At 36.5% G+C, this 14,696-nt stretch overlaps 1 protein-coding gene across 2 annotated transcripts in view; it reads left to right on the top strand.

Annotated features, from left to right (window-relative positions):
• galnt18 (polypeptide N-acetylgalactosaminyltransferase 18) overlaps nt 1-14,696 on the top strand; it is a 77,592-nt gene that overhangs the window by 45,073 nt on the left and 17,823 nt on the right. For both annotated transcript variants that reach the window (XM_020713982.2, XM_004066998.4), the window contains exons 4-7: nt 1,607-1,790; nt 3,106-3,303; nt 3,515-3,629; nt 14,235-14,420. In XM_020713982.2, the coding sequence (XP_020569641.1) occupies nt 1,607-1,790; nt 3,106-3,303; nt 3,515-3,629; nt 14,235-14,420 (683 nt within the window). The remainder of the gene's footprint in view (nt 1-1,606; nt 1,791-3,105; nt 3,304-3,514; nt 3,630-14,234; nt 14,421-14,696) is intronic.

Below are 14,696 nucleotides of genomic sequence, written 5' to 3'. Positions count from 1 at the left end.
CCACTATAATTAAATGCTGCCATCATTAGTAACAGACAGTTTTAGCAGAATTTTCTTATGAAATAATGAAAGCTAACACCAAGTAATTTCCCGTGTCAAAACTACACATTATTGCATTGTGTGTCATTTTCCATCTGTCTAAATGATGGACACTTCTCCCTGTTCTGATATCTTTGCCATTAGTTTGGTTAAATGTGGTGGTCTTAAAAAAACTGCAACAAAAAAAAAGAATCATAGTTGAGAGGGTGTGCTATTGATATACAGCATCATGAGATCATGGAGATCAAGCTGGATGAAATTCAAATGCTAATATTGTGGTATTTGCTGTTTATGTAACTTAATTTTACATGAGTAATCTGTGTTCCTGCAAAAATGAACACATTTCTCTGACTTGATAACACTTTGTTTTGAATGAGTGTGTGTTGTTTTTTTTTTTTTAGAAAAAGTCAATTTTTATTCAAACAGAAATGTTATTTATGTTATATTATATGGCATATACACATCATATGTGTTCGTAATGTGTGCAAAAAGTAAAGGTTGAATTATGATATCCAGACTTGCTGGAATAATATGTTTTGTGGCAACACTCGTGCTGCAGTATGCTTGTTAATTAGAACAAGCTGAAAACCATTGAAATTCTGCTGCTCCTTCACTCACTCTCTTGGGCGAACATAATTACTATTTTCCAAACCCCTAAGTGGATTGTAGATAAACAGATAAGATCTTAATACACTCTGAAAGCCTGCTTCTCCTGTTGAAATGTGATGTCGCCATTGTCGCTAAATGCTGCGCTGTGCTAAGAGCCAAGCAAGGCCGTGTCATGTGGTATTCTTCATGGTAGGAATCTTAAACGTCTCTTCTTATGACTAAATCCAACATTAAACTTTAATATTTTTTGACTTAAAGATTATTTAAAATTAGAATCTATTTTTGCCACCTATTACAATTTTTGGGTTTTGGGAATTCTGATTAGACTTGAAATACCTTAGATAGAGATAAATATGTTTAAAGGAAAAACAAATCATTTTTTTCCAAACTCTGTTTGATTGATAGGAGAGTGGAGCCTTCTTTGAGGCGGATGCTGACATTTTAGAGCAGACTGAAGCTTTGGCTTTTTGTATTTTTGGCAAATCTTGACATTTTTCTAACTGAGGCCCAGCAGAGACCCTTTGATTCAAGCAGGGATTCTTCTTCCACCATACTCATAAATAGTCTCACTCCTGGCCTGCAGCCGAAGAATTATCATGCAGTCTATAACTCAGGTAATAAAAGAGTAAACTATGAAGCCCAATATACCAACCGTGCTTTAAAGGGAACTGAATTTTTAATATTGCAATTCCACTTTATGAGTGGTAAGCCCCATGGAGCCCTGCAGTTCTGACGGAAGCTGCAGCCTGCTTGGTCCACTGATCAAAGCAGTGGAGCACAAGTGCCTTTGGCCCCTGACCACTGAATTACTGGCCGGTGTAGGAAGACGTATGTTGTGGGAGGAAGTTTGCAAAACGACAACCATCCCTTTTTACTCGCCCACAGTACCTCTGTAATCACAGCTTCAAAAAAAGTTATTCATCCTTTATGACTAAATGCATCTGTCTGTTTCTTTTAGATGAACTGAAGGAAAAGCTGCAGGATTTTGTTTCTGAGACAAACAAACAACGACCAGGATTCATCAAGGTGGTGCGACACGACAAGCAGGAAGGCTTGATCCGGTCCAGAGTGAGTGGATGGAGAGCGGCCACCGCCCCAGTTGTTGCCCTGTTTGATGCCCACGTTGAGTTTAATGTTGGCTGGTGAGTCACAGCAGCTGTGTATCATTTATTACAAGTATACTGTTATATTTTCTGTTTTACTGAACAGACTCAAAATTTAAGATGTTATGTTAAAAAAGTGACACATTGCCAACAGTTTTTAAATATATATACAACATATAACTTTATAACTATAAAACAGCTGTGATACCCTATAAAGTCTAACAAGGGATGTTTAGATATTTTCTGAAGTCAAAAAGAATATGTAGCTATTGCATAGAGAAACATAAAGGAAAACCATTGTCCTTTTTGAAGATGTACTATATAATACATTTGATACAATAACAAATAAAGAAATAAATAATAAACGGTTGGAATGCTCATTATCATAGGCTTAATCTATCCAGGATGACATGAGACAACTGTTCTACATGTTACTAAGACCGAGATTTTACCCTGAAGAAGTTCCTGATTGTGAGGCAGATGAAACGCCATGTCAAGCAAGAGAAAAAACAGCCCTTCACTGTCGAAACTACAAAAGTTGGCTTACTCAATTCCCAAATGGGTCCAATGTTGTTCACAGAAGGTGATGCAAAAAGTGGTAAACATTCTTCCATTTGAATAAAAGAAAACCAGCAAGTGCTCCAAAGAGTTGGGCAGAAACGTAATCTCACTTTTACCATCAACCAAAAAAACAAATGATCACACAAACAAATCAAATTTGATTTATTTTCTGGTATTTGAAAATGAGTGAATGTGCAATCTATACGATCTAAAAGCTCATCAGATCCAAGAATTAAACCTGACATTTTCCATAGTTGATCAGCCAATTTCACCCATCTTACTTGGAAATTTAAACATCTTCAAGCAGTGAAAACTTTTGAAAACCAGGTTCACAAAAGGGCGATAGCTAAAGCTGGATATAAATATAAAGCCATTTATCCATTTTCTTAAAAACATTAAGCAAACGTGTGAACTTTTTTGTTTTTTCATAAGATTATTGGTGAGGTATATGATCTTATCTTTGCTATATTTTTAAAAAGCACTCATTTGTATCTGTATGCATTTTAAATAATAATAATAGATAAATCATTATCTTAAATAATAAACAAAAAGATGAATAAAACCCCATTAAGCTTGTACAGCTACTGCCCCGTTTTTTAATTTAACTGTAAACAGACAAGTCAATATATCATAGTTTTTCATTTATGAAAACAATTATTTCACAAGTTATTAGATGAGAAATATAGAAATGAATTAGTCTGAAGTTGTCCTTGCATGACCCACACCATTATAATACAGACAGATCGTCAAGGCAAATGCACAATAGAAATGTTTTCCATCTTCATTTTCATAGGGCTGAACCTATTCTGCAGAGAATTAAAGAAGACAGAACCCGCATCATTTCCCCATCATTTGATAACATCAAGTATGACACATTCGAGATTGAAGAGTATCCGCTGTCTGCCCAGGGCTTTGACTGGGAGCTGTGGTGTCGCTACCTCAACCCCCCCAAGTCCTGGTGGCACAAAGGGAACAAGAACGCACCGATCCAGTAAGTGAGAAAACACCAGCCTTGATTAAGTAAAATGATGGTGCACGACTCACACCTGACACACATTAACAAACGTCAGCCTTACTGAAGTGGCAATTAACCCAGTGTTCAAAGTCATATTAGATGTTTTGCAGGATCACGTCTTTCCTTGTTCTTTTTACCTCCATAGCAAAGAAGGCAAAACATAAAATCTCCTTTATAAATCCTACAGGAGCCCAGCGCTGATTGGTTGCTTTGTGGTGGACCGGCTGTACTTTGAGGAGATCGGATTGTTGGATGAAGGGATGGAAGTTTATGGTGGGGAAAATGTGGAACTGGGCATCAGGGTAAGTGATCCCCAACTCAGTAAGGTGAAATTGCACTGCACAAACTTATACATAGCAGTGTCAATGCTAGGCTGTCTACCTGTATCTTTACCTACTAAAGTCTAGCCCTAAAGAAACAAACTCTAAAAAGAACTGACCACCCCGCCCAACAGAATCACCCACATGAACGGGGATTCAGGTGTTGCTGCAGCCATCAGGGCAAGGAGATGGAAAAGTAATGGAAGGCAAAGCCTTCCAAGTTGCCGTTTCAGGACTTCTTCTAAAGTTGCTTCAATTAACAGTTGCCTTTTAATAACTGTGAAGGCCCGCCTCCGTGCACATTGGATTGAATAATGCTGTTTGTTCCGTTTACTTTATTGCAATTTCTGTTGCAAACACTGCATCCAACACAATGCAATGACCCCACTGAGTAAAGCAAAAGATAACATCACACTATGCTACTGGTGCTCTCCACCCTGCTGTGTGAGTGTACTTTCAGAGGTATTTAGAGTCAAAGTCCAGGAGGACATCATTTGTTTTTTGTATCTCAGAAAAATCATGAATTATTATCATAAATTATGTAAAAAGATAGGACAACCTACAATCTCACAATCACATTAATCACAACATTTGCTATGGGAGCATTTCTTTAGATTCCAACCCTTTTGTTTAACAGAAGTGAGTTCAGGTTTTGTATTGAACTCTCTAGAACTTTCATTTTGTTGTCCTTAAGCGACTTGAAATGGAATTAAAAAGATGTTAACTCGTGGCCCGCGGGCTATTTGCGGCCCCCAAGACAATATTTTGCGGCCTCCGCCTTAATATGAAAGTTTGAGGTGGAGCTGATGAACCAACCAATCATAGTGGAGTATATGACTGTTGGGGGCGTGACATTGACCGGGCTTGGAAGCAGGGAAACATTTAAGGCAGGAAACCTTAAATTTCAATTAGTCCAGATTTACAGTCCAGATTTACTGACAATCATCTTCAAGCCACACTGAGGGTCTCAGCTGTACAAGAGGAAGCGCTGCCAAGTGTCCAGCAGTAAGAAGAAGGCAAGAGAAGCCGTGTTCAGAAGAACCATTGATAGAGGTTAAAGAACTGTAAAATTTGAGTCATCTTTTCTGTTTAATAGTTATAATTCTACAGTGTTAACTGAACTGTGTTACTAGGGACATTTAAATCAGAAAACAGCAGATATAGAAGACTAAATAAACAGAAATGTATTACTGATTTATTTACTTATTGATTTTTTTATTTAGGTATTTTATTTTATTTGAATGAGAGTTTTATAAGTAACTTTTGTACAGAAAACAGTTAATAATAGAGTATAGTTAATAGTATAGTACATGTTCCTTACAAATTTACTGGATCTCAGACACTCACAAGTTGTGCGTGTGTGTGTGCGCTGAAGTTGCGGCCCAGCCTCAGCTAGACCCTGCCTTCAGTGGCCCCAAGGTAAATTGAGTTTGAGACCCCTGCCCTAAAGGAATACAACAGTTGAAAAAAATATTACTATGGTTTCTCATGTGCACAAGAAAGTATTTTGTGCTCACAAGAAACCAACTGGTGCCCACAAGAAACTAACTGGTGCAAGCGTGGTTATAAGATCGTGTCACGGTAAGTGGTTATTTGCAAACTGGAGGCCTTTTCAGAGTCAGTTACCTGAAAATAGCGACTCGTCGCATTTCGGGCAGATACTCTGCAGAATTACAGGTTACTCCCCTAGGGCGGGTCAGTCAATTAACTCACCTGCTTAGCGTCCTATTTAAGTCAGGTGTACAATTGTTCATTCTCTCTTACCTTCAGCGCTCATTCTTTGCCCCTCCCTCTTCCCCGGCTTCCCCCTGTGGGCTCCGTTACGGGGGTTTTTGTTACCCGAAAGTGTAAGGAAAAAGAATTATCTCAAGGAATTGAACGGAGCCTTATGCCAAACCGAAGTTGTGAATCTAATTGTGAATGCCAACCAAAAGATGTGAAAATCTAAAGATGTTGTGAAATAAATATTCTTCTGCAAGAGTTGTCTGACTGAAATGACATTACATGAGCTTATAAAGTTTTTCGTTGGGTTCCGTACTAAACCTTTCACAGGATCTACAAAAATCTATGGAAGTATTAGCTACATTTTATTTCAGTCAGACAACTCTTGCAGAAGAATATTTATTTCACAACATCTTTAGGTTGACATTCACAATTTGATTCACAACTTCGTTTTGGCATAAGGCTCCGTTCAATTCCTTGAGACACTTATTTTTTCCATACACTTTCGGGTAACAACCCCCGTAACGGAGCCCACAGGTGGAAGCCGGGGAGGAGGGAGGGGCAAGAATGAGCGCTGAAGGTAAGAGAGAATGAACAATTGCACACCTGACTTAAATAGGACACTAAGCAGGTGGGTTAATTAACTGACCCGCCCTAGGGGAGTAACCTGCAATTCTGCCGAGTGTCTGCCCGAAATGCGACGAGTCGCTATTTCAATATATAATCTAAAACACTTTTTGAAAATGACTGTTTATAATGCTCTAAAGTGTCGAATTTAAATACTTTAAAAACTAAAAGGGCTATAAGACAAACTATGATATATAAACAAGCATGAGGGATTAGCCATTGAAGAGCAAAGATTGATGCGTACAATACATAAAGCATTGTAAAACAGATTGAGTGGCTCTTACAATATGGAAAAAGTAGGTCAGGTTGCAAACTGCCTCATAAATGCTGTCAGTGGGAGAAAGGAATACACGCTTGGTTGTTTTATCCCTGGTTTTGTGAATTTGTTCTCCTTGCAGATTCTAATAAAAACTGTTTGGGATAGTTTTCCCTGTGTAATAGAAATGTGTTGAATTATTTTAATGAAAATCTGACGTGAACAAGCAGTGAACCAGGTGAAAATCCAACTCAGGCTGTAAAGGGAAGTGCACGACAGATTACCACAGGTCCCTGAAACAGAATTATATTTCAGATGATTTCCCAAAATACCTATGAACACAGACTATTGCATTTCCGAAACTAACCTGGGACAATGCATCAAAAGAAGACCAAAGGAAGTATCATTTCTCTCAATGACTGCCAGGAATGTTGCGCTAAGGAATAAGGGCTATGAAAAAGAATTATGCTTCAGGTTTTATGCAGAGTATTTATGAAGTGTTGGAGACACAGCTGCTGTCATAATAGTGATTTATGAAGTGCTTTCAGCCAAATACTCAGCTAAACAAACTTCAACCTGTTTCAGCATTTTTTGAGCAACTTAAAAGGCTTAAAATAATTTTCAGTAATCCAAACAGTGTAATTCAAAATAAAAGCCAGGTTTTTGTAGGTTTTTTTTTTTTTTAACATTCATTAACAAGGATTTGATACTTTTCTGTTAACACAGTGATCTACTTGACCTACCCTGAACATATTAAATATATTATCTTTATTAAATTTGGGAGGGTAAAGCTTTGTGTTAATCTTGTGATTCCTTTACTTTAATATAATAAATAAAAAAGTTAGCACCTCTGTCATTTGTTTACTGTGCAACATGTGAAAAGTACAATTGTGGATAATTATCATTATCATTAATAATCAAAAGGAAGAAAAAGAAAGACCAGAACCTTAGAGTTGGTCTTTCCCTTCAATTTTTAGATATTTTCCATGTAAAAAATAGAAATATGTGAAAAGATGGAGCTTCATGTTATCATTCTGGGTGCATAACAAAATGGTTCACCATAATGACTCAGACTGTAATTGTAGAACAGCATTGATTGGGGGCCATGACCTGTGGGCTGCTGAAAATCCATTGAATCCTGCTGTGTAATCTCAGACCAAGAGGACAATCAATACCAAAGTCTTTTGTCTGACAAAGATGATGTGAATAGTGATTCTAGCTTTTTTTTAGCACACAATGAAAAACATCACAGAAAAATGGATCATGAACGATTTCATTAGTACTGCAATGACTTTTGAACCACATAACGTGATGAAACTCTACAAGTTTTAGAAGAGGATCTAATTTGTGGTATGTTTTATAGAAATAAAAGTTATCTCAACAGATATTGTGGTCTGATAAACCACGTTTTTATCCCTGAGGCTTGTTTTTACAGATTTGATCTGCAAATGGTTTGATCACATGCAAGGTTTTTATATAGTGAAATACTTGCATCTAAAAGCCACAATCCTTTTTTATGTAATTATTTGTCATTGACAGCTGCTCACAATGGATAATGCCACGGTTGGACAACATTTCATTGTCACCTTTAAAATAATGTTTTGATATTCGATATTTGCTTTTTAAAGAGTTTTTATTATTTTTATTATTATTATTTGTGTGGAATATTAGCAAAAACATATTTTGTGGATAATCTCTCAGTTTTCTTATAGTTAAAAGTAAAAGAAAAAGAAAAAAGATTGATTATAGGTGTAATAAAGATCAATATGACAGTTATCTAAAACACTCTTATGAAGAAGATAGGATTTTAAATATTACTTTTTTTGACATTTTAATGATTACACAATAGTGTGAAAGTAAATACAAAAAGATTTAATAACTACTTATATTCAAAATTAATACAGACATCGATTAGATTTAGACTCCCCAATAAAATGATAACTTCCAATGTAGTGAAAAACTAAAACCAAAAAATCAGTTCAAAACTTAATGTAAAGGGACTAATGTGAAAGTCCATTAAACCCCCCAAATCCCAGCAGTAAGCCTGTCAAGGGAAATTAAAGCAGTCTCCCAGGGTCACTGCTTAGTGCTTTGTGTGTCCATCCACCAATCTGCGCTCACGGCATCTTTGCTAATCCACACTTGCCTCTGAATTTTACCCTTGAAAATAAAATTGCTGATTAAGAATAAATGAATACAAATGCACATTATGGGTGACAGGCCTGAAGTAATGAAGGCAGACAGCCATGTGAAAATTCATACAACAGCATTGAAATATTAATGTACCTCAGACCATTACATCTCATCTTTAAAGCTTTTTGAAAGGTATGTTGACATGTTTGTTGAGTGGTCTGTGGAACTTAATTATCTAGGGTTTGGTAAAGCTAAATGCATTCTTTAGCAGAGACTCCTGAGTCTGATTGGACCCAATACACTGTTGGGATTTCCTCTTTTTATCATTTTTTCGATTATTCTCTGCTTGTTTCTTGGTGTTAACTGGACTTACTTTGCTGTTTCACACAGCTGACAGGATTTTTCAGATCTCATTTGATTCTCCTGGTGCTTTTATTATGGGCTGTTTCAGTATTGGGTTTGTAGACTTTTTTAAGTCGACGATGGATGGATGGATTTATGGATGGATGGATGGATGGATTTATGGATGCATGGATGGATGGATGGATGGATGGATGGATGGATGGATGGATGGATGGATGGATGGATGGATGGATGGATGGATGGATGGATTAGCACATACACTTCATGAACGACTTGGTATGTGCATCAATATACTGTTTTTTTCCATAAAAATTCTCTCTACTTTCCAGCACTTTTGGCCTTTAATTTTTTTATTAGCAACTTTCTCCTGTCTATTCAGCATTACTTCGTTTGACTAATTGATAAGCAACAATTACGTGACTAATTCAGCTTTCTAACTCTTATTTTAGTCCAGACTCAAGACACATTTTATTTATTTATTTATTACCAGAGAAAGGGGCCTTTCACAAAAAAAGTTAATTTCCTTTCCCTTTTCAAAAACAAAAAAACAAAAATTAGATTAAACCTCCACCTTTTAACCAAAATCTAAAATCAGTTTCAGCTACAGCAGCTTCAGATTGCAGCTGGTTAACTACTATTTGTTAGGATAGTGGGGACCTGAATTGTTTTAAATAAAGTTGAAAAATGTGGGCAATTTTATGTCAGTGAAACTGAGGGAAGGCTGGAAACTGGCTTCAGTCCATACAAGGTCACCACTGATGCTACAAATGATTGTATAGCTGTGGTATGTAAAGTTGCCCGAAACTGTATTTAAATGAAGTCAGACATTTTTAGAAATTGTTCTGAGTTTAACAAAATAATTTGTGAGCTTAGAATGAGGAAAATTCAACCCCCTACTAGACAAATCTATGAGCTCTTTGTTTCTTTAGTCTATGTATAGTTTAGTTACACAAAACATATTAGAAACTCAATAGTAATTTTTTTGTTTACCCAAAGAAATAAAAGGCCTATAGTTTTGTTGTAAATTTGTATTTCTTTCCAGACTAACTGTTTTCTCAATTCATCACATTGAAAGTTACATTCTGAACTATTAAAGCATTGCACCCTTGTATTGTGGTTAAAGTCGTTCACCTAAAAGCATAAAGGTAGTTGCTTATGTGTAGTTTCCTCTGGGTTTTTTTTTTGCCATTTAGTTCAAAATGAGCTGTTGACTCATCTAGAACTCAAGTGAAGATAGTCGAAAATGACTCCTTTTTTCCCCCTTTATTAAAACCTTTTTCAGTTACATCCAAAGTTTACATTAATTTAACCCATTATACCTTTAATGCATTGTAGGGTTGTGCTGGCATTGAAATCTATAACAACCCTATGAATCTATATATATAGGTTGAGCATTTAAAAAATATTAATTGAACACTTTTCTCTTTTTTTAATACAGAGAACTAAGCAGTTTTAGGTAGTTGAAATTACATCCATCAAGAAGAAATAAACTTAACATGATGCTACAATACAGGAAGACGGTATTCTGTTTGTCCCTTTTGGGAAAATATGATCATACAGAATACATGCTTTCATCTAGCTATTTTTCAGATAATTCTTAAGAAATGAAAGCATGGCTGTCTTTTGGTTTTCTTTGGGTGAAAAGCTCATGTTTTCAATAATGTAGGGAGAACTAGAGGCAATTTTAGTTCAAAAACTATGCAAAAAAAAAAAACAACCCCTGCAGTGCAACATGTTATTTACCAAAAAAGATTTTTCTCACAAATGTATAGACTTTGAAAAACATTAAATATTATCTTACAATGTGAACACCCCACATTCTGATAGCTGTTTAAATATTCATTTTTGAATACATCCAACTGCATTAATATTTTACACACAAAAATTAGCAAGCCACTGCCATATAAATTGTATTTACTTTAAACTTAGGGCTCATATTTAAAGCAAACTGCAATGAAGGCAGCAGTAAAATTTGCTTACACAGAGGGTGATGGAGCCCTGATAAAACTCACGAGAAAAGCCAGACAGCTTCTCTGCTAAAAATGCTCTACAAAGAGAAAGATTGTAGAAGAGCAGCTGCATGGTTGGGGAGATGAAGTGTTGACTGGGGCAAACACGCTGGAGAATTTAGCTGACAGGGGTTTGATACAAGATAGGAAGGCAAATGTGAAGTATTTTAAGCGATGAATTTTACATGCACAGTCAAATAAATTATTTTTGCTCGCTTGATTAAGATATTTTCTTTGCTGTGGAATCAGTGAGACTTGATGGGTGGGGGCAATGACCTTGCTTTTTGTATAACAATCAAGATTAAGTTGAAAGGGATACTGTTAGGACTTCTTTGGAGTAGTGTGTGTGTGTGTGTGCAGTGTTTACCAGCACTGAATGCCTTGAAGCAGTGGTCAGCACTTCTAAAGCCATGGCCAGCACAGGAACAGAATGTCTGTGGTGCATGAGTAAAGCGCCGTGTTGTTTGCTGCAGAGTTGTTTTCACTTTGAATGCACACTAGAAATCAAATTACATGAGTCAACATGCAAATGAGATAGGGAGTGTTTTGATCATTCGTGAAGAATGCTGTGAGAGAGGCGGGGTATTTGGCGGAATAAAGCTGGTGTGTTTTGAATGAAATAATAATGATATATAAAGTGACAGTTATGGTAATGGACAATTTATTGCTTTCCATCTGCGAAAGGTAGCAGATGCAAAAACTGCAGCAACCTCACACGGCTAAGACTGTGAGGCGTTTGTTTTGTTCTTTTGTTTAGAGGGATTTTCTTAATAGGCTAAAAGTGTCTACTGACTCTCTAGAACGCTCTGACAGAAACGATCAAGCTCAAAGCTAATGTAAATAGAGATTATTAACATATTTTGTTTCTCGGTTAACAGTTAATTTTTTGATTTGGAAGGACAGAATGAGCCAATGGGCCATCTGGAATTCATTTTGAAAATTATTATTCTGACATTTGTTTGATGCATTGTCTTGACAGGTACTCAGAGTCAAATGACAGACTTGACATTTGTGGATTGAGAGAAAATGTCACAGGAGCTGACAGATTCTTTTTTCAGGAATTTGTCTTTAAACATCCCTGTTAAAAAATCATGGAAATGGCCCACAACAATAATATATGATGCAATAGAAAACAGTAAACTGTTATATAGTGACCATATTAAAAAAAGATTTTTCAAAAAAAATTTACAGTAGTCCCTCATTTATCGCAGCAGTTATTTTCTAAAACATAACACTATATATGTGAAATCTGCAAAGTCGAGTTCTAGGTGATGAAGGATGTAAAACACCTCACTACACACTTCAAACACTTTTCTCAGACTGACATGATCATTTTCACACTTTTCTGTCTTGTTCAAACTCTCAAAGTTCAAACCATTATATAAAACTAAGTCCAGGATAGAATGAAATCATTGATCTGTTCAAAAGAAAAATTTGCGTAGGACTTGACTGAACACATTCTGTACAGGAGACACGGAGGAGACTGATTGACACAGTCAACAGCCAATCAGGATGCAGAACACAGTGTGCTGTTTAAAAAAAAGACAAAGAAAAGCTTTCAAAATTGCTCTGAAAAATATCAGCAAGACTGCAAACGGTGAACCGCGATATAGCAAGGGAATACGGTAAAGGGTTAATAAAAATATAGTTGGAATGCCAAATACTCCAGGTGTTATTTGGACTCAAAGCACAAAGGCTCAAAACAGAGGAGTTGGATGCAACAAATCTAAATAAGAAGTTTTTTTTCTGCAGTACCTAAACTATGGCTAAAAAGAAAGTAAGAGTCATAGTTGAAATAAAACAAGACAAAGATTGTTTTAGAATCACTTTTTTGCTTACTTGCTATAAACAAATACATGCTTTTTTTGTGGTTTTATTCTCAAAATTAATCCAAGTACTCCTTATCTTTAGAAAGTAAAACTGTTGAGACTCAAAAGAGAGATCAAATTCCAAAAGTCATTTAGCAATGCATTACAGCCGCTTTCCTTTGGGAATTTCAAACCAACACAAAAGGTTAATGCATTTATGAGATACTAAAGGTTCTGGCAAAATGTCAAATGGAATAAACCCAAGCACTGTTTGTTAGCCATTTACCGTTAGTTTTGAAACTGATGCTGACATGTTATTGAATTGCTTGGTTTTGTCTCCGCTTCTCCAAGCATTGCAGAGGCAGCTTCAGAGTGCAAAACAAAACACACATCAAAAAACAGGCAGAGCTCTTAAAACTGAGGAGACCCATCTTTTATGCAATGTGCGCATTGCCAACATGAGAGAAGCATCTGTTTCATGAAAGGCAAAGCACAGCAAGCTGAATGTGCCAAGATGCACGGAAACTGAGCTGCTCACAGATGGACCTGTGGATTCAGGAAGGATCTCTACAAAGCCATGTCATGCAGTTCAGTGAAAGAACATACACATCACTTTGCTGTACATGGTTCTTCTTGATTCTCACTGAGTCTCTATCTGCACAACAGATACTAAAATAAAAACGGGAGTTGGGCCTCACTTAATGCAGCTGTTTTTTATCATTACCATGGTTACTTGCTAACATCCGCTGATGACCACGTGACAAGGCACTAATGAATTGGAACAGGAAAGGTGTTACACAGAAAGTGCTAAAATGAACAGCATATCACGTGCAAGTTATTAATTTCCTGAAGTTTAGCAACAAAAATAAAACCGGCTGCGTTTCTATGACTATCTGTTTTTGCAACTTGAAGTGTCACGGCTACCTGGGGGTTTCAACTGTTGTTTCAAAGTTTAAAGACATTTTCTGCATTAAAGCTACATCATGGCAGAGTAAATTACCATTGACAAAGTGCAACCTCATAATGCACCTTTGGTCAAAGATATTTTCACAACGGTCATGGAGAACATAGTGTTATAGGCTGGAAACTATGCTGCTTGAGTTCCTTTCCAAAGAAACATGTATAAAATACACAGCTCTTGACCAGTGACGGTTTAAAGACATTTGCAAAACAGAAAAAAGGCATGCTTCACTCTTTAAAGTAGATTTTATTCTTTGAAAAAGCCTCATCTTTGTTTCATGTGCTGTGGCATTCCCACAGGTCTTCATTATTTTAAAAGTTGATGCCATTAGGCAGAGATGATTTTTGTTTGTCCTCCTTGACACTGACATTTTCACATTTTCCAAAATGGGAACTTTGTCTTCACAGTCGGAGATACAGTGGGTGGAAGTAGAGACGAGACTCTGGTGCTTTTCAGTCAGTATGTTTTAAAGCAGGATTGGTAGAAAATGACACATTAAACAGATGCAGAGACTGCATCTGCCTTTGAAAAGGAAATGCTTTTTTAAAATCTATTAATATCCATAGTGTCATTTTAAATTTGAATCAAAAATTTGGCGAACATCAAAAAACTTTTCTGTCTTTCCTCAAATGGACTTATTGTTTTTAAAAGTGAAGGACTTCATGTAGATTGACTGACCAGTTTTCCCTACTTTTTGTGTAAAACTAGGCATGGCAATGTGGGGGCAGTGTGGAGGTACTGCCTTGCGCACGGATCGCCCACATAGAGCGTGCTCATAAACCCTACACTGAAGATCTGACCTCCAATGTGCGGCGAAATGCCCTCAGAGTTGCAGAAGTCTGGATGGATGAGTTTAAAAGCCATGTTTACATGGCATGGAACATCCCAATGGAGGTGAGTGACTATAGTCATCATGTTGTTATGCAAATTTGGAGAAATGCATCAAGCATGCATTACTGACTTTCAAAATAAGCGCCCTTTTATTTTATAGAAATAAATTTCTACAGCAACTGTGGAAGTAAGTTTGCTGTTTTGTCTGTCAAAGACGTGATATAACTAGACCTTTGGATGGATTTTTCTCTATATAATGCAAACTCCAACTTTGTGAAACTTCTAGTTCTGGTGAACCATTTCCTCACCCTTTCTTCTTGAAGACAATGCTTGTATCAC

The sequence above is a fragment of the Oryzias latipes genome, chromosome 3 (assembly GCF_002234675.1).
Source record: "Oryzias latipes chromosome 3, ASM223467v1".
Classification (NCBI taxonomy): Eukaryota; Metazoa; Chordata; class Actinopteri; order Beloniformes; family Adrianichthyidae; genus Oryzias; species Oryzias latipes.
Note: the sequence above shows the minus strand (reverse complement) of the source record. Positions and strands in the feature narration are given on the sequence as shown.